The following is a 25,881-nucleotide window of genomic DNA, read 5'->3' on the forward strand; positions in this document are numbered from 1 at the left end:
CTGTCAGTTTGGCTTGAAGTTTGATTCGATTTTCTTTTTTTCCCTTTGTCTGGAGGAGGAGAAGGCGGGAGGAGGAAGGGTTTTGTTTTGTTTGCCAGTTGAATGACTAGTTTGACTTGCTCTTGGCTTCATGAACACTCTCCTTCTCAGCTCTTGTTATGGAAAACACAAAAGCACAAGATCCTAAAACAAAAAACTCCACTTATCCTCCCTCAAATCTGTAGACTTTTAGTCTGTGGCATTTCATTCATGACAGTCTCCAGTCCCATGACACCATGTGATGTCCATTGTGCATAAAGTTAAAAGAGACTTTTCAACTCCTTATCTTTTCCCTCAGAACGGAAGTTATCCGTGTTGGAGTTTATAGAGTATTGCAAGTCACTTCTAGTCCTTTGTGGTCCTTGTTGGATTTGATTTACAGTTCAGTAGGCTGCGTAGAGGAAGTTAATGCTCTGAGCCATCCCAGATTTTGTATCACTGCACCATAGGTGTTGCTTTTGAGGGAACCCCTACGACAACAAGAGTTATTCAGCTACTTTGGTTGCTTCACATGGCAGAGAGTCCTTTCTTTGGTTTAATTTCTCTCCTGTGACATCAACATCCACACACCCCGCCCCCCCCCCCGCCATAATTTTTTGAAGGTGTGTTATACTCCCATGTCTGTGCATATGTAAATATTTTAAAAATTCTTTTAACAGCTATACCCAAGAATTAAACCAAGACAAAGGAGCTTGGCCTGAAACTTTGCAGATGTTTAGTTCATGAAGAATTAACCTCTGTTACCACTAAGAAGAAACAGTATGATTGTTTGTGGCAGAAATTTCTCAAGACTCGTTTTAATGACAGTAACTTGAAAGCCATGAAGAAGGAGCTCTGGAAACAGATGAAGGCTTGGAGCAGCCACTGTTGGCGAAGGATGCTCAGCTCGATGGAGCAGAGCCTGGCAGGAAGCTGGTGCACTGCGCTGGGCAAGGTGCCCTGTGTTGTACTCCGAGAGATACATGGTGACAATCCTGTTCTCTGCAAGAAATGGGACCACTTATTGGACTACTGGGGGCTCAGCTTCTCGGCCTGCTTCCGTTGGTGCTCTTCAGCACCTGCCACATCCCTGAGCTCCCACCAGAAGGACCAGTGCCCCCATGGTGCCATCTCTGGTTGTCCCCCAGAATAGCAGGCCCGCGGGGGACTCGATGGAGGCCCAAAGGTGCCGCCCACTGTGTATTGTCTGAGAAGGACTGTTTGATGGTTGTCTGTGAGCAATAACTTGATGGTGTGATTCCTTGTAGCACCGTATCTTTGAAATATTGAAACCACACTACACTACAGGTAGATTTAGATTGTTTTTAGGCTGAGATTTGAATCTATATTTATTGTCTTTTGTATCTCAGAAATTAGAGACTTGCTATAGACTTACTCATGATATTTGTCAAGATCATAGTTGACTTTAAAAACAATTGCAATAAAATTAAACTTTTTGACTCTAAGCTTTTTACTGGCTTTAGTTTTTTATGTCATTAACAACTGTGTTTCAAGTTCCTAAGTCATTGGAATATCATACTCTGCCGAAAAATAGTATTTCTTTACCAGCCATGTGATTAAACACAAGTATTTCTTTGCTCAGTTTTGCAATTTGTGATTTTTGTGGTGGTCTTTGATATGGAATTAAGACATTTTATAAAAGTTCTTAGAGGCCATGGTGATAGAAACTTGTACCTTTACCTAGAGCTTCTGACAGGCTGTTTGTGTCCTCATTTTTTCAGATTCTTCATACATTGAGTTACAGGATGTAAAGTTATATAGACCCAGCCTGCACATTAATATGTTACCAAGTTTGTGAATTGTTTGGGACCTCATTTTGCATAGTAAAACTGTTTCATTTATTAGAAGATACAGGTGAGAAAACCAGTGGTCACGTTTCCTTAGACATTTTTACCAGTAGTAAATTGTAGCAAGAAAGGAAGGTAGCCAGCAGAACATTCTGTGCCTTTCAGACTAACAGTGAATAGAGAAAACATGGATGAAATGTCAGAGGACCTGTGTGGTAGACAAAATTCTGAAGATGCCCTTCCAGTCCCCCATATTCTTGTCCTGTGTGGACTGAATATTTGTGTCCCCCTAAAATTCATGTCGATGCCCTAACCCCCAGTGTGATAGTATTTGGAGGTGGGGCCTTTGGGAGGTGATTAGGTTTACATGAGGGTGGGGCTGCATGAAATTAGTGTCCTGATAAGAGGAAAAGTCTAGTATACTCTGTGAGGATACCCCAAGAAGGCTGCCATTCTCACTAGACACTGAATCTGCTGGCACCTTGGTCTTGGATGTCCCAGCCTCCAGAACCATGAAGAGGTAAATGTTTAAGCTACACAGCCTCTGGTATCTTTTTACAGCAGCCTGAGACACCTGGTTATTTAACCAAGCACTAATCTAGGTACTGCCAAGGATTTTTCAGATTTAAATTAAATTTACTAATCAACTGACCTGACAATAGGGAGATTATCCTAGATTATCTCAGGTGGGCCCAACGTGAGCAGCTATGTGTTCTTAGGATTTGACTTTGGGAAGTAAGTGGTAATCATCAAAAGAGGTCAGGCCAGTAGCCAGTGAGTGCCGTTCACCTCTCTCCTAGTCATCTTTCCCGTCCACCATCCCTCAAGGATCCCCAGCAGTTGACCAGGGGTTTAGCTGCATGCCTTCCTGGATCTCTCTTGCCCCCTCCACCAAAGGGACATGCAGGTGGCAGGCACAGCACGAAACTGCTGGTGCCTCTTCAGGAGACCAAGCAGCAGCAGGCATTGGAGCGAACTTTAGGGTCAATCATCAGAGCTTCTGAATTGGATTTTTACAAAGTTCTACAGTTCCATGAAATGGTAGATCAGCAGGCCCCTCCTCCCGATACAGGCATTTTCGGAGGGAGCACGCGCACCTCGCTGGAGTGGGATGGGCTGTGACTGGGGGTGCTCACTGCTGCCCCTCTCCAGGAAGAACAGCACCCACGTGGGATCGCCTGGGCGACTCTTTATTGAACAGTACACTTGGAAGAAGATAAGGCAACAAGGCAGTATTTGTATAATGTCACTAGCATTTTCCCCAAGGTAAAGCCAGGAAACAAGCTCGCGTGGTCTCCCTGGGGGTTGCTACGAGACGTCCCCCCAGTCCATGCATGGACGCTAGCGGGGAAGTTCGGGAAGGTTTGAGGCGGGCGGCGAACAGCTGTGCTGTCTTCCATCACAGTGGGCTTGTGGACAGATGCCCAGGTTGGGTCAGTGCTTCAGCTGAGCCAGAGGAGCATCCTTTTGGTATCATAACGCTCAGTGTGTTAAGACCAGATGCACTCCGGCACTTGAGTTAAGACATGCTGGTTAACCGATCAATGTTATGTAAAATCTCTTACTTAACCCAGTGACTGAGATGTGCTTCGCACCTGGCCTCTTGGGATGCCTTCATGATGCATCATATTTTTCCATTTTACTCAAGGGCAATGAGAAATCCCTGGACAACTGTTTGGTAGATGTCACAGCTGCATTTTTAAACTTGAAGTTGCTTTAACTATTGCTGGCAGGGACGTTGTGTCCTTTGAGGTTGACTGAATGTTCAATTAAGCTCAGCTGTTCAACACCTCCCTGCAGTTTTTCCTGATTTAATATTGCTCTAAACGGGAAAGTGTGTAAAAGTAAAAAGTGTATACTATATACAGATGGAAGGTTTTCTCTTAAGTTTGTCAAGGCTTAAGTGACTCATTTAGTATGATTATATGCAAATCTTTTACTTTGATATCTGAAAGTGCTGCTTTCTCAAGTCGACATTATCATTTTCAGCTCTAATCATCAGTTTAAGTAAATATTCCCATAATTTCAAGATCTAGATAAAAAGTTTCTCCGTGGAGGCTTAATCCTCAGCTGATTTTCTTTCATGAGAAGTCTTCAGGCAGATTGGTTATCACTTCAAAGTACTGAAAAACACAGCCACTGTGAGGAAAGGAAGAAAAAAAGAAATCAGGGATCACTTTTTAAACTCAAAGGGTGTAGATTATTTTGAAAGATTGACTGTTGCACCAGAAAAGCTGATTAAAGCCATTTTGTAAATATACAATCATTATGTTACATTAAGTAACAATATGCATGGACACAGTCAGGTATCCTGTGGCCAGCAGGTCATTTTTCTAAGAGGCATTCTGCAGCCACCCTCTCCTTATTCTAACTTTTTGCTATTCTCAAGGCAAAGATTAAGGGTTAAGATATGACTGCACTAACTCACATTTTTTCTACCTGATTTCTAGAGTCTAGCTTCTTACAGGGCAGTAAAAAGTGGTTATTTGAATCAGGTGGTCATGAATTGAATTACAGGGTTGACTGAAGCACATGAAACCTGAAATTTGGACACTTGAATTAGCATTTCCACCTCTCTGCCTCAGAGTGTCACATCAGAGGTTAGCTTGGGGTGTGGATAAACCCTTAAACTAGTGGTTTCCAACCTTAGTTCTATATTGGAGGAATCTGGGAACTTTGCACCAGATTCTAATGAAATTAAGTATGGAATGGGCCTGGACATTAGGACTTTTTAAAGCTTCCTAGGTCTAACCTGCAGGCAAGGTTGACCATCATGGCAAACCAAAGGGGAGATCTTCCTGCTGTTACTGCCTTAGCAAAAAAAAAAAAAAAGTGTGGGGAACTCCAGGGACCTGTAAAAGGAAAGGCTTAGAAAGGATGGAAAGCCAGTGGGTAAGATGCTTCTCAGAGGAAATGGGGATGGTGGTGTGAGTGGGCTGGTCGTAGGGAACGGTGGCAGCCGGGGAGGAATATTTCCATCGAGAATGATAAAGGGGGCTACAGTTGCAAACGTCACACGTGGCATGTTTAGGCCCCAACTGGAATGCCTCTACCTTAACTGCAGTCTCAGGGGAGAGTTATTTCCTGGGTTACATGAGTTTTAAGCAAATTAGTGTTCTTTGGAACCAGCTAAAATGTATCTGCAGTTGCCTCCTGTTACTTTAAAATGCATAATAGCAGAGTGAAAGAATCATTTAGTTGCTGGGTTCCTCCAGAGTTCTAAATTCAAGGAAAGAAGTGCCAGTCCCTCATCCCCCCACCCCAGCCCCTGTCCTTCTTGCCACTCTGCTCCTCTCTGGCCCATGGGATCAGGCCATCCCCCCCAGCACTGGTCATGCCACCCACCCTCTGTAGGTAGCCCTTGCTGCTGCTCCAAGCTCAGCTCCCCCTCAGACAGAGGAAAAGCAGGTTGGGGCCCTGCGAGGATGAAAGTAACCCCAGGGACCTCCTTCTTTGAAGTGAGAGTACTTTCCGTCTTTGGATGACAAGAGAACACTTTGTGCTTTGCTTTCTGTGGAACTGGCGTACCAACTGAATTTGGATTGGTGATCATTTTATAGGTGGCTGTTACTGAGGTTCCAGACCATATGAATACAATTATTACATACGGCAAGCTTGTTCACTATTGTTTGTTTTACTTTAAGGGCAGAGGAAGTGGAGAAAAGTAATTTGCTCAGAAAGTCCTTTTAAGCAGAACTAAGAATGACAGATCTTAAGACCCACTTAACTTTAAGCCAAAGGACTTCTTTGCATAAGCACCTTCTCCCATGCATGCTAATTAGCAGGTCATTTTTCTAAGAGACATTCTGCAGCCACCCTCTCCTTATTCTAACTTTGTGCTATTCTCAAGGCAAAGCTCATGGCAGGAGGAGCCAGGTGTATTTTCTTGGATTGGAGAATCAATAGGTAGTTGGGAACAACCAAACAGAAGTGCAGTTGGGGATCTCATAACCATTTACAGCCTGTCCCTGACAGACCAAAAGCTCCAGGCCTCGTCGCCCCGGTAACAGCATTTCTCCCCTAGGAGTCAGGGCTGGGAGGCTGCTGACTTACAGAGATAAGGTCGAGCTGGATCATTCCAGTATTCTCGGGGTCCAGCTGCTTAAATACCCCTGTGGAGGCAGAAAGAGGATGTCGCATAAATGAGGGAGCTGAAACAAAGATCACATTATCCTCTTCCCCAGACTGGCAGCTGATTTCATCGAATGTCACAGCTATGATTTCTTCCCACTATCCCCAGATTAAAGAAGGAGTTCCATTCTCAGCTGAACAGACTCATCTCTGGCTCAGGTTGTTTCACCCGTGAGGAAAAGTAGGCTGCTTTCCTGCCGAGAGAGCTGAAATGGGTCTTTTCCCCCCGTGGGCACTTACTGAATAGTGTCTCCAGTCGAATCAAACACCGGACGAAATTGTCAAAATCGATGATGAGCTCGTCATCTGCAAACCGGGCGGTGATCACTTGGTGGAGCTGACAGGGCATCTTGAAACCTGAAGTTAAATGAATAAGCAAACTGATGGTGAGGTGTTCGATTGCACCCCTGGGCTCTGTGTATAGGCTGGGGACCCGGCAGGGCAGTTTAGATGACAGTTGTCATTGTTTTGGTCCCCCTGGCTGCTCTGCTGTGAGACTGTTTATTTTGCAAACCCAGTGCCTCTACCGTTGCCGGATGGATGTGGCAGAAACTCTTCATGCTAAACCAATATTAATTCTCCCTTTTTCCACAGTAGTAGATTTTTTTTTTTTTAATTTGGCTGCCCTGGGTCTTAGCTGCAGCACACAGGATCTTTGTTGCCATATTCGGGATCTTCAGTTGGAGCATGTGGGCTCTATAGTTGGAGCATGTGGGATCTAGTTCCCTGACCAGGGATTGAACCCAGACCTCCTGCCTTGGGAGTGTGACCACCAATCACTGGACCACCAAGGACGTCTTCCATAGTAGTAGAATTTTTAGCAGGTCATGGCTGCCTAGAATTCAGGCTACATTTCTCATTTTCCCTTGCAGTCCTCTGAGGCCTTGTGACTAAGCCCTGGCACTGGGATTTGTGTACAGAGTGATGTGTGCCATTAAAGGCAAGGAGACCGGGACTTCCCTGGTAGTCCACTGGTTAAGAATCCGCCTTGCAGTGTAGGGAATACGCGTTCATGCCTGGTTGGGGAACTAAGATCCCACATGCCTCGGGGCAACTGAGCCCGCACACCACGGACTACTGAGTCCACATAACATGACGAAAGATCTCATATGACGCAAGGAAGATTGCAAGCAGCCAGATAATAAATACTTTATGTGTGTGTGTATGTTTAGTCGCTCAGTCATGTCCAACTCTTTGCAACCCTATGGACTGTAGCCCGCCAGCCTCTTCTGTTCATGGGGATTCTCCAGGCAAGAGTATTGGAGTGGGTTGCCATGTTCTCCTCCAGGGGATCTTCCCAACCCAGGGATTGAACCCAGGTCTCCAGCATTGCAGGTAGATTCTTTACTGCCTGAACCACTAGGGAAGCGCATGAATACTGGACTGGGTAGCCTATCCCTTCTCCAGGGGATCTTCCCCACCCAGCAATCAAACTGGGGTCTCCTGCATTGCAGGTGGATTCTTTACCAGCTGAGCTACCAGGGAAGCCCATATATTTATGAAGACAAGGAGACCGTCTTTCCCTCCTTCTGTCAGCCTGTTGCTAGTGTGTGGCTTTGGCAGGCTGTCCTGGTCCTGCAGATAAAGGCAATGCTCTGCAGGCTGGTGACACAATATGACAGAGGGAACCTGGGTCCCTGACAGCAGGACACACCATCCTGGCCTTGGACGACTTGAGCTTGAATTGTTATGTGAGAGAACGGTGTATGTTGTTTAAACCACTTAATTGGGGGTCTCTGCTGAAGCATTATCCCATCGAGTGAACAACTTCATGTTGTCATATCTGTCCCCACACCAGTCTCCCACTCTGCAGGTCTCCCATAGCTTATGTCCTTTTTTATGGACATCACATTCTGTTAGGGACTCACTCAAGGGTGGAGCTGGACACCCCACTTCTGCTGGACCAGCTCTGCACCTGAACAGGGTGGGGAGTTGGGGTGGTGGGTCTGTTGAGAACTGACTTTGCCTGCAACCTGCCAGGGCCCTCAGAGGGAAATGGGATTCAAGAAGCCTTAGAGAGCAGACACATCCTGGACTCCATTTCATTTTACCAATTCGTTTGTAAAAGGTGAATGAAAAGGATGTGTTTGTATTGAACCAGCGCCTACTTTATTTCATAGTTTACCAAGCTTTGTATCATATAGTCTAAGTTTTCGCATGTTCTACAGATGAAAGAAAGAAAATACAGTGAGGAAGTATTACCTGCTTCTTCTAATGCTTTCCGCATCTCATAGGAGTTCATGGTTCCAGACCGGTCCACATCGATTTCCCGGTAAATTTTCTGGAACATGCAAAACAGAAAATCATGACCTGAAAGACAGCAAGTTACCTCTGTGCTATGTGCTAAGTGGGGCTGGGGTGTTTCCAGGTCTCTGCCTCTACTTTGGCCCTGGAAAATCATCCACGTTTCAGCCTTAAGTGGTATTTTGCCTCTTTGTGTGAGCTGGATTATAAATAAGCCCATCAAATCACCTAGCCAACTACATGAGCCCTGATACTATCTTCTGTAATTTTTGCACTTGAGCTGTCAGAAACCCAAACTACAAGGGATTACAGTTATACAAACCTTTTCAGGATGTTTGATGGTGGCTTTTAGATGACCCCGTTTCCAGTACAGAACACAGGAGGTATACCACTTAATTTGCCCTGACCTGTTTGCACCCATTCTGAGCTCCATCACAGGTACAATCCCCTCCCCTTGGAGCTGTTCCTCCACATCCCGACACAGACCCACCACCCCTGCCGCCCGGCCTTCATGGGCTCTCACCTGGTATTTCTGAATCTTCGTCCAGAGAATGTAGAACTCCTTCAGTCCCAGTTTGCCACTCCCATCTGACTGCCTTCAGTTAAGGAAAGCTCCCAGCGTCTGGGTCCACCCGGGCTGAGTCACCTCCTCTGTCCTCTCCCCTGGGGAGTCTGGTAACCCCAGTCATCCACAAGGAGCTCTCGCAGAAGGCCCTTTTCCCGCTTTTCACACAGGCTAGACCTCCATCTAAGGGCTGGTGGAAGGGCCCAGTAGAGACTTGCAGGCCCCCTGACTCTGCGTGCTGACTGGTCTGGGGGTGGTCTGCTGAAGGCCCCAGGTCCTGCTAGCAATGAGCCGTCGGATGATATGCAGAGGCTTCAGGTGGCTTTTAATGGCCTGGCCCTTGCCCATTTGGGGAGAATTATTATTTCTAAGAGGACTTTTGTGAGGGGAGCTCACAGCAGGTGCCATGAGCCCCCTAGATGAAACTTCAGAGAAGCTTAGACCACCCAGACCACTCCTGCCCAGCACCTCTCAGGAAGCAGGAAGGACACTGGATGGGTGATGAGTCGGCCTCGGGGCTGGGTGGTGGCCTAGGAAGGGGCCAGAGCAAAGAGGAAGGACTGTGCTCTTGTTGGGGGGGCAGGGGCGATCTTAGAAATCAGGAAGAAAAATCATGCCTGGGAAATATTCACATCAGAAATACCACAGTTTAGGGACTGTTCCCCTAGAGGTAACAAGTCCAAACTGCTCTGGGCAGGTGATTGTGGGTGTGCTGTTGGGCATTTTCTTCAAGAGCCCAGGAACCACTCAGCCTCTGGTGGGGGTGGTGATGGGGGGCTGGGGGATGTGGCATCTCGCATTCCCTCATTTGAAGTTCCCTGGATTTCCCCAGCGAGAGAGGTCAGTGCTGACGACAGCCCTACACCTCAGCCAGCGGGGACAGCTGGCTGCTGTGAGGGGAAGGAAGCGTGTGTTTGAATCTTCCCGGAGTGGAGTTTCACACTGCCCCCCCAGCCTCTGTCCTCGGGGCCTGTTAAAGGATACATCGAGCATGTCCACCATGATTTTGCAGGTCTCGATGCTGAAGCCGTCAGACTTGATATCTTGGCCTAGAAGACAAAAGAAGTGTGAGAGGAGCATCCTGTGGAGCAGTGCAGTTCAACACGACCTTCTAGGGGGGCAGGGACACCCTGTATCTGCACCCCTGACATGGGATCCACTTGGGTGTGCTAAGTTGTTGTCACTTCTGACTCTTTGTGACCCCATGGACTGTAGCCCACCAGGTTCTTCTGTCCATGGGATTTTCCCAGCAAGAATACTGGAGTGGGTTGCCATTTCCTCCTCTAGGGGATCTTCCCCGCCCAGGGAAGGAGCCCAGTGTCTCTTGCGTCTCCTGCATTGCAGGTGGATTCTTTACCTCTGAGCCACGGGAGGAGCCACTTAACGTTATTTTAAATAGCCACATGAGGCTGATGGCCACGATACCCGGACAGTGCAAAGATATGTTACCTTTTTTTGACTTCTCTGTATATTAGCCATGGGGCACTCAGGATTTTAATAAGAGCTTTCTAAAAAATTTTGTTAAAAAATTTTTTTAACTATGCCACATGGCATGTGGGATCTTAGTTCCCCGACCAGGGGTTGAAACCTTGCCCCCTGCATTGGAAGATGGAGTCTTAACCAGAGGACTGCCAAGGAAGGCCAATTGTTTTTTAAATAAATAACAGGATGATAAGGGTCTGGGTCTTTAAGTGCAAAGCCACCTGTGGACAGATCGGAGGCCCCATGTGTTCATTCTAGGCTGGGCCCTGAAGAGGAAGATGTTTACATAACTATCTGTCTGCAGGCATTCAGGGGTCCTCTGTGTCCCCAGCTGGGTGGGAACTGAGGGCTGGATCCTGTATTCTCCTGGATGAGTCACTCGGAAGGTGATCCCGTGTGGTTGGTGGTCAGTAGGTGGAGTGAGCACCTCGTCACAGATGTGAGTCTGTTCCCACAGCCTTCAAGGGAGCCTACCCCTTTTGCCATGAAAGGTTAGGACCTAACCTGTCTCCAAGCTGCCCTTCTGGGCACTGACCCCTGCTCTGTGTGGGCACGAGACGGTGCATGGGGCCCTTGGGCAGTAAGAGAAGTCACTGGTGTTGCTCAGGGAAAGGTACCGAGCTCTGAGGTGTGGGGGGGCCACTGCTGTGCCCCCAACAAAGAGCAGCTGAATCTGAGCTGGCCATACCCCTCCCCTCCCCCTCCCCACATCTGTGCAGAAACAATGAGGCTCAGTGTCCCTGGGCTCATGACGGCCACACAGCTGAAGAGCCGTGACCTCACTTGTGCCTAGTGGCCTTGAGGGTAAACACCATCTTCTCGTCACCCCCAGATCAGAGGAGGGGGGCCTAGGACCAGGACGTGTCTTGGTGAAGCCCTGCCCTGGCCCAGCCTTTCTGGCCAATCGACCCCCTAACTGTAGCGTCTCGAATCACAGAGGCTCAAAAGCAGCCTTTTGTTCCAAGGCCACAGGTGGTTCCCATGAAGGGTGTGTTGTTCCAGTCCTCTGTGATGGAAGACCCTGCTGGCCTAGAACCTTCTTTGGCTTCCAGAGGAGGAATTTCATCTCTTGGGATTGAGCCAGAGTGAAGTCCCTGGGACTTCTGGAGACAATTCCCAGACTGACACTCAGACCAAACAACATACTCACTTGTTTCTGATTTGGTCTGAGAACTCCTGATACTCTACAGACCCTGCTCAGCAGACTGCTGTCTTATCAAAGCAGCACAGTTCTCGTGATAACTTGAGGGGCAAATGCCTCTATGTGTGTATGTCTGCGTGTGCACGCATACACACCTTCTCTCTAACCTCTGCAGTGGTGATCAACACTGGGGAGGTGGACCATCCATCCCTTGTTATTTTTCGCTCGCATGTGTGCTAACTCGGGTCCGACTCTGTGTGACCCTGTGGACTGTGGCCTGCCAGGCTCCTCTGTCTATGGGATTCTCCAGGCAAGAATACTGGAGTGGGTTGCCAGGCATCGAACCGGTGTCTCTTACGTCTCCTGCATAAGCATGTGGGTTCTTTACCACTAGAGCCATCTGGGAAGCCCTAGTTTTTGCCTAAGAAGCAGTGAAACCCGAAAGGGTATGTGAGGACCATGGCTCTCTAGCTCCTTCTCGAGCTTCCACCCACTTCTGTCCATTCTCTGTGGAAGCCCATCAGCCCAGGCTGAAAGCAGCCATTTCTGCAGCCTTGAAGCCACTTGCCCGGGCCACTGGGTCAACTGAAGTGACATTTCTCCCAATAAGAACTGGCCCAACCAGGCGCACTTAAACACACATTTGGGAGATGAGCCTTTTTAATGCCATCCCCTTGAGTGAAAGAGAGATCATGCATTTTTTTCATCTTGGCTAATCAGTGAGCTAGTGCCACTCTGTCAGTTGTTCCCCACTGAACACAGCTAGGAGGCCAGCGGTGGGGAGTGCTTTCTGGCTCCCTTCGTCTGGACTCACGCACTCTTTCTTACCAATTAATCATGGTAACAGCCACCATTTACAAAGCCCAGACTTGGTACTAGGCAATTCCTACATGTCATCTCGGTCACTCTGAAGAGATACGTAATAATGTGCCCATTTTGCAGATAAAGAAACGAGAGTCAGGGAGGCTACCTAATTTCATTTAGACTGCAGAGCTAGTAGGTCTTGGAAACTTGACCTCCAGATTCCAGAAACATTTGCCTTTTTAGGCCAAGCCACGTGGCATGTGGGATCTTAGTTCCCTGACCAGGGATGGGAACTCATGCCCCCTGCATTGGGAGTGAGGAGTCTTAACCAATGGCTCACCAGGGAAGTCCTACTTTTGCCCTTTCTTCTTTTTTTCAAAATCACATTGAGCAGAACCTCCTTCATCCAGTTCTTTGTTGGTGGTGGCAGTATTTGAGCAGGAGTGGGAATGATGGTTCAGCCATCACAATAGCTGAGATGGGAAGGGGAAGGATCCCCGTGTCCCCTCATATTGCAGGAGGACGAGCAGGATGAGGGATTTGCAAGGAGGGGATACTCACGCTTTGCTAGCACTCTTCTCAGGATCGTTTGCAACTCAAAGGCAGAAATCTCTGCATCCTGTGGACACACAACCAGAGTGTCATTACTGGTTTCCTTGGGATGTGTGTAGCATAGAGCAGCGGGTGTGTAATTGGTGTCTGCTCCAGCGGAGCCCTAGGGTCTATGCATGCACATTTCTGTTTTTTAAAGATGCTAATGTTTTACTTTATTTTTAAAGCATTTAATTTTTTGTTTATTCATTTATTTATTTTTTTGGCCTTGCTGTGTGGCAAGAGGTATCTTAGTTCCTCAATCAGGGATCGAACCAGTGCTCCCCTGAAGTCTTAGCCACTGGACCACCAGGGAGGTCCTGCATGTGCATTTCTAACAAGCTCCCAGGAGATGATGCTGCCACCCCCAGACGGCACTATAAGTAGCACAGCCACAGCCCGAATTTTAGTTAGTGCTTTAATGTACAACATGAAAACAGGCAGAGTTCATTCACCATTGCCTTGCTATAGAGAAAGTAAAGAATAAATCCTCCACTCTATCCACGTTTGTGGTCTTTAGACTCAGCCTTTACACTCAGTTCTCACACAGCATGCCTTCCTCTCTCATTAAAACCCAGACCTGGCTTCCTGTGGCGTTAGTTGGAACCAGCTGTCTGCAAGAACTGGTCCAGCATGTTCTCTGTGGCCCCTGATGCCAGAGCTCCTCAGGAGTGGTGTGGGTGCCTCTGTCCACGTACACATATTGTAACTGGGGGACAAGACCTATTATTTGAGACCAAGATTGACACTGTGCCTTCGTGGGGGGTGTGTATGTGTGTGTCTCAGTGTGTATGATTCAATTAGTGGGGAAACAGATCTCTGTGATGCTCCTTCCATTAGAAACCAGGAGGCATGCGGAAGCAGGTGGTGCCTGCTTCAGGTCTTTGATGAGGAGGCCTAGGTGAGTCGATGGTGGCCACTGGCAAGAGCTAGAGTCCTCCATATATGGAGGAGAATGACATTTTTTGAAGTTGTTGGAACAAGAGGCCCATTAACTCTGTAGTGGACAGAAGCCCAAGTATCTGAGAGATTTCTTTTTAAAGAACAGGGACGTCTGGTACTCTGTTGCTTACATCCTTGAGATTAAAGACCCTCCATCTCCCCAAATGTTTTTGTGGGAATCAAGGAGAAGGGGCCGAGTTCCACACCTCGGTCACAGTGGCAAAGAGCAAACGACACAGCCACAGGAGAGGCCTGGAGTCCTCAGGTAGGAGGATCTCCGCTGACCGGACAGCGGAAGCCCCTGGTGACTGATGCGCAAAGATTCTAGGGAGGCCGTTAGCAAGGAATCTCAGCGGAAACCTCAGTTCCATTTGCAACTCCTCTTTGCTTTTGTTCTGTTTGTTTTTTGTTTCTGCTCCCTGCTTAAATGGAAGTCTCCTTGAGGACAAAGACTGTCTCTTCTTTGGCATCAAAGCAGGGCACATAACAGGGACCTGGGGACCACTCACCTCCCCGGCCAGCTGGGCAAACAGTCTCCTGAATCCATCATCGATGTCGTCCTCGCTGATGTCAATCTGCAAGGCGAGGGAGGCCCAGGAGTGAGGTAAGACAGGGTGACCAGCAGATGTCTGCTCTCCCTTCCAGGGTGGCCTCCCCTCCCTGCTCAGGTACCCTCTCTCCCTCTCTTGGGCCTGAATTCTAAGGTTACTGGGGTTGAGATTAAGGACAGGTGAGGAATTAATAAAAGAATTTTTTCTAGTTAAAACCTACGAGAGGAAATCTATATACTATGTGAGAGGGAGTTACACTCTCATTTCTCACATAGACATCCTCTCCGACATTCCACTGAAATGGACTTTTATGGCCTAATTAATGAGTGCTCAGAAGCATAAAGACTAGCTGGCAAGTTCTGGAGGGATGCTGACCACGTCGAGAGCACAGACATGAGGCTGTTGGAAATCGTTCTGTGTCTCACTGAGGACAGGTGACGAGCCTGGAGCCTCAGCAGCTGCGAGTAACAGAATCATCGAGCCACGGCGGGCATCGGGACGGCCGGGAGAGCACTCCTTCCTCTGCATGCTCTTCTTCCTCCACCTGGGCCAAGTCTGAAAGGCCTGAGCTGTAGCCCTCAAAGCCCTCAAGACTTACCCCGAATCACAACTCTGGGGACTCTAGGGAACCTGAGAAATCTTGTGCAGCACTTTTGTTTTATCGATGAGAAAACTGAGGTCCAGAAAGAGGAGTGATAAGACCACCTACTGCTCAGAGCAGCTGGGAGGTCCCATCCTCCATGGCACCCACACCTGTGGGCTACGCCCAGGGCACCGCCCAGGCCCCACGTGGCGGCCAGAGCTGCCAGGGCAGGAGGCACTCTCAGACTCCTAGGCCAGGGCTACACCCCAGTTTCAAGCTGTGCTCCTGAAGTCCCAGGGGCCTCCGAAACCCCTGGGGTTATTTTCTGCTCCTCTCCTCTTGGGCTGTGTGGGACAGAGGGCATGGAATTCAGTTACAGTACCTCGTCAAGGTTGGCCTCGATTTCATCATCGACAACTCTAGAAACAGAAGGAAGGTGTGTGTTACTGCAGAGGGAGTGGGCAGAAATCCCTGCTAAAATGGAACTGGGATATTACACCCTGTGTGGGGTGGGCACAGGGGGTTTCTCTGCATCCCAAGTTTTTGTGACAACACATCCCGTAATTTCAGCAGAAATTAAAGCAGAAACAATCTAAAAAAAACTTGGTGCGTCAGAATGTTTCTGGTCCCTAGTTTTTGGTCTTTATCGAAGAGCACAGGCTTCCCATGTACTATGGCGGTCGTGCTCGGGCCTGGAGAACAGCTTTTAGGTTCCCTTGGAAACACTCTTTGCCCTCGTAAATCTTCACACCAAGAATCAACATACCCTGCTGCTTACTTGCTCTGCCAAGGGCAGGAGGAGACACAGCCAGGGAGGCCTGGGGGAGATTTCAAATGAAGCTCAGGCACTGGCTGGTTTATCCCACACACAGGCCTGTGTGCAGGGCTGGGTCCTTCTGCTCCACAGGGAGGGAAGTTAAGCCCAGGAGGGTCTCCCTCAGGCTGCTGGGATCTCAAACTAGACCACCAAGAGCCCCGTCTACCATGCTGATGCCTCACAGAAGGATGGATGCGAGGACTTCTTGGTGCTGACAGCTGGAATCAGGATTAATATCCTGGGACAAGAAGGTGGACACCTTTGAGAGGTGGGATGTCCCCCTGGGGGAGGGAGACTTACACCCTCGGCTCTGCCAGGCCGGCGGACTGGGAACACAAGGATCCCACCAGCACTGCCCCTACTGGTGGACATTCGGAGACATGGCCGTGAAATTGGGTTCTGCGATTGGCTCTGCCACCACCCCTTTCTAACCCCAAAGATCCTGAGTGGCTATAGTCCTTGCTGAATTGAGTACAGCACTAGAGTCCTTCAATAGCTCTCTAGAGACCTAGAGATGGCAGAGTTGGTGGCGGGGGGTGGGGTGGTTGAGGTTTCCCCGGGAGAGGACTGAGGTTGACACAGGACCGTGTCATTCCAATGCCGGCAGGTATTACAGAAAAAGAAACTGACGTTCAGAGGAGTGAGGTTGCTCCAGGCAGGCCAGGAACAAGGGGCGGGGAGGAGGAGGGCTGAATGACCTACTGGTAGTCGGCTTTCTTCTCGGAAAAGACCCGGATGCAGAAGTCACCGTCCTTGTTGGGCTCGAAGGTGGAGGGCACCACGATGTACTCCCCGGGGGGCAGCTTGAAGCGGTTGAGCACCTCCCGCATGTTGATGAAGGTGTCTGACCGCTCCCGCGCCCTGGTTGTCAGGAAGAAGTTTTTGCCGAGGTGGATGTTGGTCTGTCCAGTCAACTGGTGAAGAAAGAGGAGCACGTGGGAGAGGATGGAGGGAAGGGCTCCAAGCACCGCCCTCTCCAATTGTTGAGATAAGAGGATCCCAGCCACAATGCTGGGATAAAGAGCAAACCTTCCAGCCCAAACCGCAGCTCAGAGACACACATAATAGGGGACCCACATTCACCCACTGTCTGCAGACACCCCATCTCTCTGCTCGGACAGAGGTCCTCAGCCTTCCTCCAATGACCCGGGGACATCAGAGTCCACACGGCTGGGATCTTCTCGGTTCTGTGTGGTGTAGACACATTGACACCAGCAGACAGGACCAGGGTGAGGAGGGGGCCCAGCTCCCAAGCCCGGGGTGTCACCTGTCCACAGCACCCATAAAGACCCAGGACGCCACTAGCTGCTCTGCCTCGTGTGTGTCGACTCGAATAACTGTGGCCGTTAAAGACACACCGCGACTGTGCATCTCACCACTCAGTGAAGCCTAACTGTGGGCCTGTTAAGTGTTCTCACGTTTCTCAATGCATCCCAACAATCTGGCGAGGTGGACGGTTGATCAGTTTTACTGACGAAGAGACTCAAGTTCAGGGAGGACAGGTAAACTGTCCAAGGTCACACAGCCTGCAAGTGGCAGAACTGGGAATGGGGTCCAGGTCCCTTGCTGTGTTCCCCCATCTTCTTATAATACCACTTGCAGGGCTCATCATTTCTCTTTTGGCCAGTTTTTGTTTTGGTCACGCCATGAGGCAGGTGGGATCTTAGTTCCCCGACCAGGGATTGAACTTGCGCCCCCTGCCATGGCAGTGCAGAGTTCTAACCACTGGACAGCCAGGGAAGTCCCTCTAGCTTGTTTTAGGAGCACTACAGGACTCCGAGAAGAGTCTCCCACAGTCCCAGGAGCAAGGAACCTGCACCCAGGACTAAACATGTTTGACTCTGCTGGCCTCGGGGAGAAAGTATGTTCCATGGAGACTGTACCGGATGCCTCCTCCTTCACTTAGACCCTGAGACTTAGGACCTGAACAACCTCACCAGGGCTCAGGGGGCGGGGGTGGGCATTCACTCTGCATAGACACAAGGCCCTGCCCAGGCTTCACGAGACCCCAGAGCCAGCAGTCTAAGCCTTTTCCTGGTTGGTGAACCTGAGCCCCAAGGATGGGGGCTGTCGCATGCCAGACGTACCTCCTCTGGAACCTGCAAATAAAGGAAAGCATGTGTAATTCAGACTCTGGAAGAGCTCCAGAAAGAAATGTCACCACTGAGATGGTCTCCTTTGTTACACCACTCCTTCTGTAGCCTTGGTAATAATAACTAAGTCATCAAAGTAATTATTTTCCAAGGAACTCAAAGCATCTCACATTTTAAAAAAATTAAAAGAAATTCTTAGGACTTGGCAATAATGAGGATGAGCCCTTAGCACCATTCCTAACTTATGGAGCATGAAACTGAGGCCTGGAGCTGTGAGGTGACTGTCCAAGGTTACCCCGTTGCCTGCAGCAAAGCCTACACCCTGCCTCCCCCCAGGGAAAACAGGGCTGAGCCACTGGAAGAAGCATCAGGGTGTGCTCTGGCCTGGAGCCAGCAGGTGATCGGTTCTAGGCTCGTGTTGGCCACATCCACCTGTATTTTCTCAAGTAAGTCACTTCCCTTCTCTGGCCTGCGTTTCCTTATCTCTAAAATGGGAACAAACGACCCCCAGGTCCTTCTCAGCTCTCGCAGCCCATGGCTAGATTTCCTAGCCTGTGAGTGGCGGGGGGAAGGGTGGGCTGTGTGTCACACACAATTCAGTCTGTATTTTTCTGGTGGTTATTCTCTCCCAGCTCTGAAGTCCTCAGCTCCTACTTCAGAGACTGAGGAGCTTGAAATTGTGTGCATTTTTAGCAAAGATGGTGTTTGCCCAACTCCACCTGTTGGTGTGAGAAGGTAGATCACTGCCCTGATGAGTGAAGTGAGCAGAGAGCCTTCTCTCCGACACTGTGCCTGACTCGCACGTGCTGTGCTGGGAGCCCGGCTCTCGGGGTATGGTGGGAACGCTGATTTGCAATATTTGCTAATTTCTACAGTGTAAATACTGCCCACTCCTTGCCAGGGCCATTTTTGGGCTGCCAATGTGACTTCACTGAAAGGTGAAGAGTGAGCCAGGAAGAGTGAGCCAGCTCCAGCACATCACCAGGGCCCCCCATCACCCTGATGTGCACCCCAGTTCAGCGGCTCTGAAGTCCTCCTTTCACCCCTATTCTCCCACTGCTCACCCCAGACTGGGGGAAACTCTTCTCTGTGCTGTAGAAAGGAATGGGCAGGGCACCCAGTGCGGGCAATGACGTGGCTGCTCTCTGACTGTGGCTGAGCTGGACTTTGGTTTATGTTGCAAACTTCCAGAGGAAAGGACATGGGGGCAGTCAGCGTGCCTGTACGGGGGCCGGGCTCCACCAGTGCAGCCCTGACGGAAGCCTGTGACCAACTAACTGCTCCTCTGCCCAGCGCTCTGCCATGAGAGCAGACGCTCTGTGGACTCGGACCAGAGTGGCACCTGCTGGCTCAGTTCTTGCCCTCAGGCTGGTGCCCGGTGTGGTTCCATATGCTCTGTCCTCAGTTCACCTCTGTTTGATTTACTAGAGGCTGGTGACCAACCAGAGGGCCAGGCCTGGGGATGTGAGAAGGGCCACAGAGGCTATTTGATAGCGTGGGACCTCGGGAAGCTGGCTGTAGGGGAAGGGGGCCTCCAGCGACACAGACCAACTGCAGGGACCTCCCTGCATGACCTCTTCTAAGACTGGCCTGGACCCTGGCTTTGGTTTTCCTTGGCCAAGCTTCTGGTTTGGGGTCCCCTCCCCAGGTCTGCCTCTGGGGTTGGCAGAGGCTGAGAAGAGCCAAGAAGGAAGGGAAGACGGAGCCCCGCCCCCGTGGATGCCCCGCCCCATAGATGCCCCGCCCCCGCGGACGCCCCGCCCCCATACCTCGTAGATGCCAAAGCCAATGGTGTGCATGTCCTCGCCCATCTTCCTCTGCCGCCGCCGGTGCTTCTGGATGAGACCCACCAGGAAGGTGCAGCCGCTCTCCCCGTCCTCCTGGTCCTCGTCCTCTTCCTCCAGCTTGATCAAGTACTGAGGGTTCATCCAGAAAGTGTCTGCAGACAGAGAGGGGCGGGGTCAGTCACCCAACACACAACACACGGACCCCCGGCCCGGCAGATGTGCATGGGGGGAGGAGGGTGCTGGGAGTGCGGTGAGGGTCTGGGGGAGATGGCAGAGGAACCAGAGACCAGGGCTGGTGAGCAGCCCATCTGGGCAGAAATGGGCCACGAAGCAGCAGAGGGCTGGGGGCTTGTCTGAACCTCACAGGAACCTAAATTAGATACTCCCCTTTGCAGTTCTCTCTTGCTTTTCCTCAAGCTGGCTGGGCTTGGGGAGGGGTGTGTGTGAGGGGGTGCGGTGCATTTCTCACCCCGGAAGAGGGTGGTCAGAGCTGAGGCCCAGTTCTCCTTTGGCTCAGCTGCGACATCCCCTACTTTATCCTCCCCTCACCAGGCTCTAACTCGGGGGTCAGAGATGGCTTGGACGGCATGGCTAGGGAGACTTGGGGACTAGCTCTGCAGCCCCCTCAATGAACTAAGGGCCAGGAACATCCAGTGCACAATCTCAGCCTCTTGTTCTGTGTCCCTGTCCTCCTGGGCCTGTGCCCTTGCCCACTCCCATGGTGCTGGAAGGAGCTGAGATTCATTCATTTTAAGGATAATTAAGGTGATCACCTCCCCTTCCTTGACAGGATAATACTTGGATTCTGGAAATAAAGGCATCATCTAGTATGTGTTATTCACTCAGTCATGTCTGACTCTTTGTGATCCCATAGACTGTAGGTCGCCAGGCTCCTCTGTCCATGGGATTCTCCAGGCAAGAATACTGGAGTGGGTTGCCTTTGCCTTCTCCAATCATCTAATATAGGGCTTGGCAAACTATGGCTCTATAAGCTGCTGGATGCCTGTTTTTACAAATTAAGTTTTATTAGAACACAGCCACATCCATTCATTTAAGTACGGCTGCCTTTGGGCTATAGGAACAGTTGATAGTTGTCATAGAGACTGGGTGGACCACAGAGCCAGGTATCAACTATCTGTCCCTCAAGAGAGAGTTTACCAACCCTTGAAATAAGGGGTAGAAGATAGTCTTGTCTGAGGCAGAGGACAGTCTCCTAGGACCTCTGGAACTTGCGTGCTACAGAGCTACGGGCACCAGCTAGTCCCAGTCTGACTACTTGTTCTGTGGCCCAAGCATGCCACTCAGTGCCTCAGTTTCCTCATCTGTAACAGAGAATCCATATATGACCATGCCTTGCCACTGCAGTGCTTAAAGGCTGACTCTACAGCCAGACTGCTTGGGTTCTTAACCCCAGGCACAGTCAAGGCTGTGTGGCCTTGGGCAAGTCATTTAACTTTACCAAGCCTCAGTCCCCTCATCTTAAAGATGGAGATGATAATAAAGTGCCTGCCCCAGAAGTCTGCTGTGAAGACTAGCACCCAATGTATATTCCACAATCGGCAGATGTCATCATGATGAGATAGTTTCTGAGGGTGAGAGGGCAGAGGAGGACTGAGTCATCGAGGCAGAAGAGTCAAGGGAATCGACAAAAGAAGAACCAGTAGGGGAATCCTCACCCTACCCCCTACCCCCACCTCCTCTGAGCAGGGCCCCATCTGGATTGGCTGAGTGAATTGGGCACAAAAGGGTTGCCAGGCAATAACCAGGGCCTGGATGTGCAGAGACCCAGTGGGTGAGAACCTCTGCTGGGCTAAGCTGCTTGGGCTTTGGGTGGATAAAGTAGCCCATGAGCATGAAGGGGGGTTAGTGCTACCTCAGTGTGAGGTCATGGCATCAGGGAATATAGGGCCTGGAGAGGAACCACAGACTCAGCATGTCTTGGGTTCTGCCCAGGCAGGTAGAAACGTGAGTGCTGAAGGGAAGGGGCTGAGGAGACCGAGAGGGTGTTGAGATAGAGATTCAGGAAGAAGACAGGGTCCCAGTGGTAGGAGCAGCCAGGATGGCATGCAGCACCCCAGGGTAAGGTTGGGGGGGCTCACTCGGGTAGTTCCTGCAGCCGCCCGCAGTGGAGCCCCGCCTCCAGTTCCCATCCATCTTGGTGAGTTTCCACCTCTTATAGGTGTCACAGGTGAGTGTGTCAGGGGTTAGGTTGCAGATTTCCAGGCGGGAATAGTGTCTCAGGAAGTCGCTGAAAGACATCCTGCAAAAGCAAGGACGCGTGACCCAGGTTACCAGAGGATGCACTGGCGAGCCTGGTCCTTCCACCCAAGTCCAGACTAGGACGCAGTTAGGGCAGCCAGGGGACAGCATGTCAGGGCCGCATGGCCACTAGGTCAGCCATCAGAAGGTGCGGGTTCCAGTCCTGGTGCTGCCACCTCCTAACTGGTAATCTTGAACAAGTTACCTAAGTCTCTCTGAAACTCAGAACTTTCATCTGTAGAAAACAGGGGTATCAAATGAGACATGAGTATCAAATGAGACAAAATATGGACGCTCAGTTGGTAAGATGCCAGGACTATACAGATGTGGCTGGTCTCAGAGAAGCACAGACAGAGATGCTCGGGCCCATCCGTGTTGTCCCAGGGTCCTGTTTCTTGAGGCCTTGGGAAGATTTTCTAGGAACTTGTTAGGAGTGAAGTCCATCTTTCCCTTCTTTTCTCTTGGGACCTGAACACTCCTGCAGGAATTCTTAGCCTTCTCTGCTAAGCTGCTCAGCTTTGAAACTCAATTGTTGAGATGGATAAATTGAAGAGGTTCAGAAATTTTTTGTTCAAGGTCTTACAGTGAATTTAAAACAACAAAACCCTGATCCCATGCTCCTGTGCCCTCCACACAATAATCTCACTCAATTTCTAGTAAAGATCAGTCACCTTTTTTCTTAAAGTGCAAGAATCTTACCAGAACTCCCCATCCTCATGCCGTCTGGTCAGCGTTTCCCTCACCTCCGGGTCAATCGTGTTCCAGTTTGGGCAGCTGGAAAACCAAGTGATGGGAGAGACATTAGAAACTAGTGTGGAGCAATGACTTCTCCCCAAGTTGCTCCAAATTTGAGGACCAGGGACATGCTCTCTCATCCGAGGGCCCAGACCCCGGTAAGGAAAGGAAGTGACACCCAGGTGGCTGAGAGGTGCAGGGCAGCAGGGTGAGAGGATACCTTATCCTGGAAGACAGTGGCAAGGAAGATTCCAAAAAATGAACACAGCCCATTGGATAGACATGAAGTAGCATCAGGGACCCAAACTGAGAAGGGCTTGGCAGCTCTTTTAAGGGGTGACTGGAAATCCAATGGAGGGGGGAGGGGTGCTCATCTTGGCCTCTGCAGCTGACCTGCAGGCCCTGGTGGGTGTCTTTCTGCCACAGCAGAGGCTGCCTGGGAATCAGCCAGGGAAAAGGTGGAACTGTAGGTGCTGGGCTGTGGAGGAGGATGGGGAGATAGGAACAGAGGAGGACCAGGAGAGGGGCTCACGGGAGATTTCACCCCAGAGTTAAAGGTTGAACGGGCCATCAACAGAAGGACTTCTATTGGCACAACGTTTACATCCTTGGGATAGAATGAGTGCTTGGAGGAGGAAAGGTGTGTCTTTTCCCTGAAGATCCAATAGCAGTGACTCTGAGCCAGGGAAGGGGTGAACCATGAGCTGATGAAAGGATGAGCATCCCAGGAGCTTGGGCCTTGTAAAGGCAGCCAGGTGGCTGGAGCGTTCTGATGAAGAGTCCTGAGAGGCCACCAGCCCCATGGGTCCCACTTGGGGTTGGGGGAGCCCTGTGCTCTGGGGGCTTTTATTCTCGCACAGCCGCCGTGCGCTCTCCACTCAGCTCCCCTCCCAGAGCTTCCTGGACAGACGCCCCCCACCCAGACCCCCGCCACCCTCCTCACTTGTCGCTCCACTTCCCGGTCCACTCCACCTCTCCCCAGGGATTCCGGATGCGGATCAGCTTCTGCAGGCTTCCTCTGCTTTCCACCTGAAGGACGGGTGGGTGAAGGAGAGGAGGGAGATGCTGAGTTCAAGCTAGGCCTGGAGGTTCCCCGGCCCAAAGCCCCTTTCTCCATGAGCCAGGGATGGGAGCCATGTTACAAGGGGGATCACAAAAGGGGGAAGGGTTTGACCCTAGACCCTTGGGGCTGCTCAGCTTGTGGCAGCTCCCGGGATCTAGCCCTCAGAGGCACAAATGCCCTTGTTCTGGGCTCTGCATTGGGACGTCACCTTTGAACATCCGTTCAGCTGACTATAATAGGATGTACTTTTATCACAGGAGCTCCATCAAATGAACACTGGTGACGACAAGCAAATGTGGTACATGGATCTTGACTAAACCTTGAACTGGGGGCGTTGAGGGGGCTATAAAAGACATTTTGGAGCAATTGGGGAAATGTTTATATGGACTACTTATTGCATCACATTATTGAGTTGTTGTTTATTTCTTCAGCATGAAAACAGTACTGGGATTATGTAAGACAGTGTCCCTATGGGCAGGAGATAAATACTGAAGTGTCAGGAGCGAGTGAAGTGTGACGTTTGCGATTTCCTTCCACTGGCTCAGAAAGAAAGTACACACTAAGCGATGAAACAGATGTGGAAAATCTTAACCACTGTTGAATCCAGGGAAATAGCATTTGAATGTTTACTGTATGAGTCTTTCAGCTTTTCTGTAGACTTGAAATTTTTCAAAATACAAAGATGTGGGGAGTTGGATAAAACAAAGATTCAAGGTTAAAAACAAAAAACCGCACTGGGTATGTCAGACGACCTGGGATCTACTCTTCATTCAGTGATTAGAAGATGGCTATTTAACAACATTTACAGTAATGATAATAACAGCAAAGTCAAGGAGACCGATTTGTTTACACACAACTCCTCAGGCAGTCTGAGCGCTTTACAAATATTAACTCGTTTGATTCACCTCAACAACCTTACAACAGGTATCACTGTACTATTGTTTCTAATTCAACTTTGAGGAAACTGGGGAGTAGAAGAGAGTTTAAACACCTGCCCAGGCCACACAGCGTGCAAGGGGCAGAGTCAGATGTGAACACTAACTGGGGCACCGATGCTTTTGTGAGATCAAACGCGAAAGCACTTGAAAGGCTGGAACACGACACTTGATGCAGTGTGTTATCTTTAGCCAGTCCGGAGGAGGGAGGAAATTCTGGAACTTGGTGGCAGGCGGCTGGCCCCCCTCGCGGCCAGCAGAGGGCAGCGCGCGGCCGGCAGGCGCTGGGGAGGGCCGCCCGTCGCGAGCCCTGAACTTCAGCAACGCGGGGCTGCTGGGAAAGGCCCGGGAACGCGGGGCCCCACCCTCAACAAGCAGGCAAAACTGTGGTTCTGCCATCGGGTGAGGGAGGGCAAGATCCCCAGGAATGCCTGCCGGGCGTTACCTCCTCGGCGCCGGTCACCGAGTACGCGTGCCCCTTCACCAGCTTCTGGAACGTGACGGCCTCCGAGTCCGCAGCGCTGGTGATCTGCAAACGCGGGAGAAATCAGCCCGGCCTCCGCATCCCGCCTTCTCCCTCCTTCCCTCCCTCGCTCGGGTCCTACCGCAGGGCTGGGGGCCTGGGCGGTGGCTGAGAGAGCCGGCGCGCTCCCGCCCAGAGCCCTCCCGCCGTTATTTACAACCAGAGGAGAGGCAAGCAGCCCTCGGGGGCGGGCGGGGTGGTGGTGGGGACGCCGCGCTTGCACTCGTGTGGGTGCCCCGCGCAGTCACAAATCCCCGCAGGAAAAGGGCACGCCGTGCCTTCAGGACACACACCTGGGCGGCTCAAACGCGCTGGGTCTCCGGAAACCGCGCGGATCGCCCTGCCCCGCCCCGCTGCAGCGTTTACAGGAGGGCAGTCTTCCGTTTCTGCCTGACTTCAGAACTGGCGTCTGTCTATTAAAACTTCCCCAGGGATCCCATTCCCCATCTGTTGTGATGGAGGTGGTTATTTTCGTTTGAGTCAACGGGAAGGGCTGCTAGTAGAAAGGGTCTCTGCTTGGACACGGTCTGCAGAGAAGGTCTGCAAATCCCTGCCTAGATTCGCACTGAGACTTGGATCCCCCAGAGTCAGGCTTCTTATGCCTGACCCCAGAGCAGCCAGCTCCTCCTGCTTAGGACAGGACTGGGCCGCTGGGCACAGGCAAAGCCTGGCGGCTCCTTGGGGACAGGATGTCGCACCCACCTCCCTTCCTCTGGTGAGGTGTGCCAGCAAGGATAGCAGGAGGGGATGTTCCTCCCTGTGCCTCCTAAAGTCTTCCTACAGGTCTGCTAACCCTGTAGCAGTTGCGG

General features: G+C 50.6%; 2 protein-coding genes across 4 annotated transcripts in view; one reads left to right on the forward strand and one right to left on the reverse strand.

Annotated features, from left to right (window-relative positions):
* Window positions 1-1,629, forward strand: part of TP53BP2 (tumor protein p53 binding protein 2) — a 66,412-nt gene extending 64,783 nt beyond the window's left edge. For all 3 annotated transcript variants that reach the window (XM_043485955.1, XM_043485956.1, XM_043485957.1), the window contains one exon: window positions 699-1,629. In XM_043485955.1, the coding sequence (XP_043341890.1) occupies window positions 699-740 (42 nt within the window). In that variant the 3' untranslated portion in view covers window positions 741-1,629. The remainder of the gene's footprint in view (window positions 1-698) is intronic.
* A 1,373-nt stretch (window positions 1,630-3,002) lies between these two features.
* Window positions 3,003-25,881, reverse strand: part of CAPN2 (calpain 2) — a 56,512-nt gene continuing 33,633 nt past the window's right edge. Inside the window, exons 6-21 of the mRNA XM_043485958.1 lie at window positions 24,995-25,078; window positions 23,495-23,580; window positions 22,516-22,590; window positions 21,657-21,817; window positions 19,540-19,709; window positions 17,765-17,776; window positions 16,380-16,591; window positions 15,243-15,279; window positions 14,236-14,301; window positions 12,755-12,812; window positions 9,751-9,815; window positions 8,725-8,793; window positions 8,160-8,238; window positions 6,198-6,314; window positions 5,880-5,938; window positions 3,003-3,965 (exon numbers count right to left, since the gene is read on the reverse strand). Coding sequence (XP_043341893.1) covers window positions 3,942-3,965; window positions 5,880-5,938; window positions 6,198-6,314; window positions 8,160-8,238; window positions 8,725-8,793; window positions 9,751-9,815; window positions 12,755-12,812; window positions 14,236-14,301; window positions 15,243-15,279; window positions 16,380-16,591; window positions 17,765-17,776; window positions 19,540-19,709; window positions 21,657-21,817; window positions 22,516-22,590; window positions 23,495-23,580; window positions 24,995-25,078 — 1,374 coding nt within the window. The 3' untranslated portion in view covers window positions 3,003-3,941. The remainder of the gene's footprint in view (window positions 3,966-5,879; window positions 5,939-6,197; window positions 6,315-8,159; window positions 8,239-8,724; window positions 8,794-9,750; window positions 9,816-12,754; window positions 12,813-14,235; window positions 14,302-15,242; window positions 15,280-16,379; window positions 16,592-17,764; window positions 17,777-19,539; window positions 19,710-21,656; window positions 21,818-22,515; window positions 22,591-23,494; window positions 23,581-24,994; window positions 25,079-25,881) is intronic.

This window comes from Cervus canadensis, chromosome 13 (assembly GCF_019320065.1).
Source record: "Cervus canadensis isolate Bull #8, Minnesota chromosome 13, ASM1932006v1, whole genome shotgun sequence".
NCBI classification, from domain to species: Eukaryota; Metazoa; Chordata; class Mammalia; order Artiodactyla; family Cervidae; genus Cervus; species Cervus canadensis.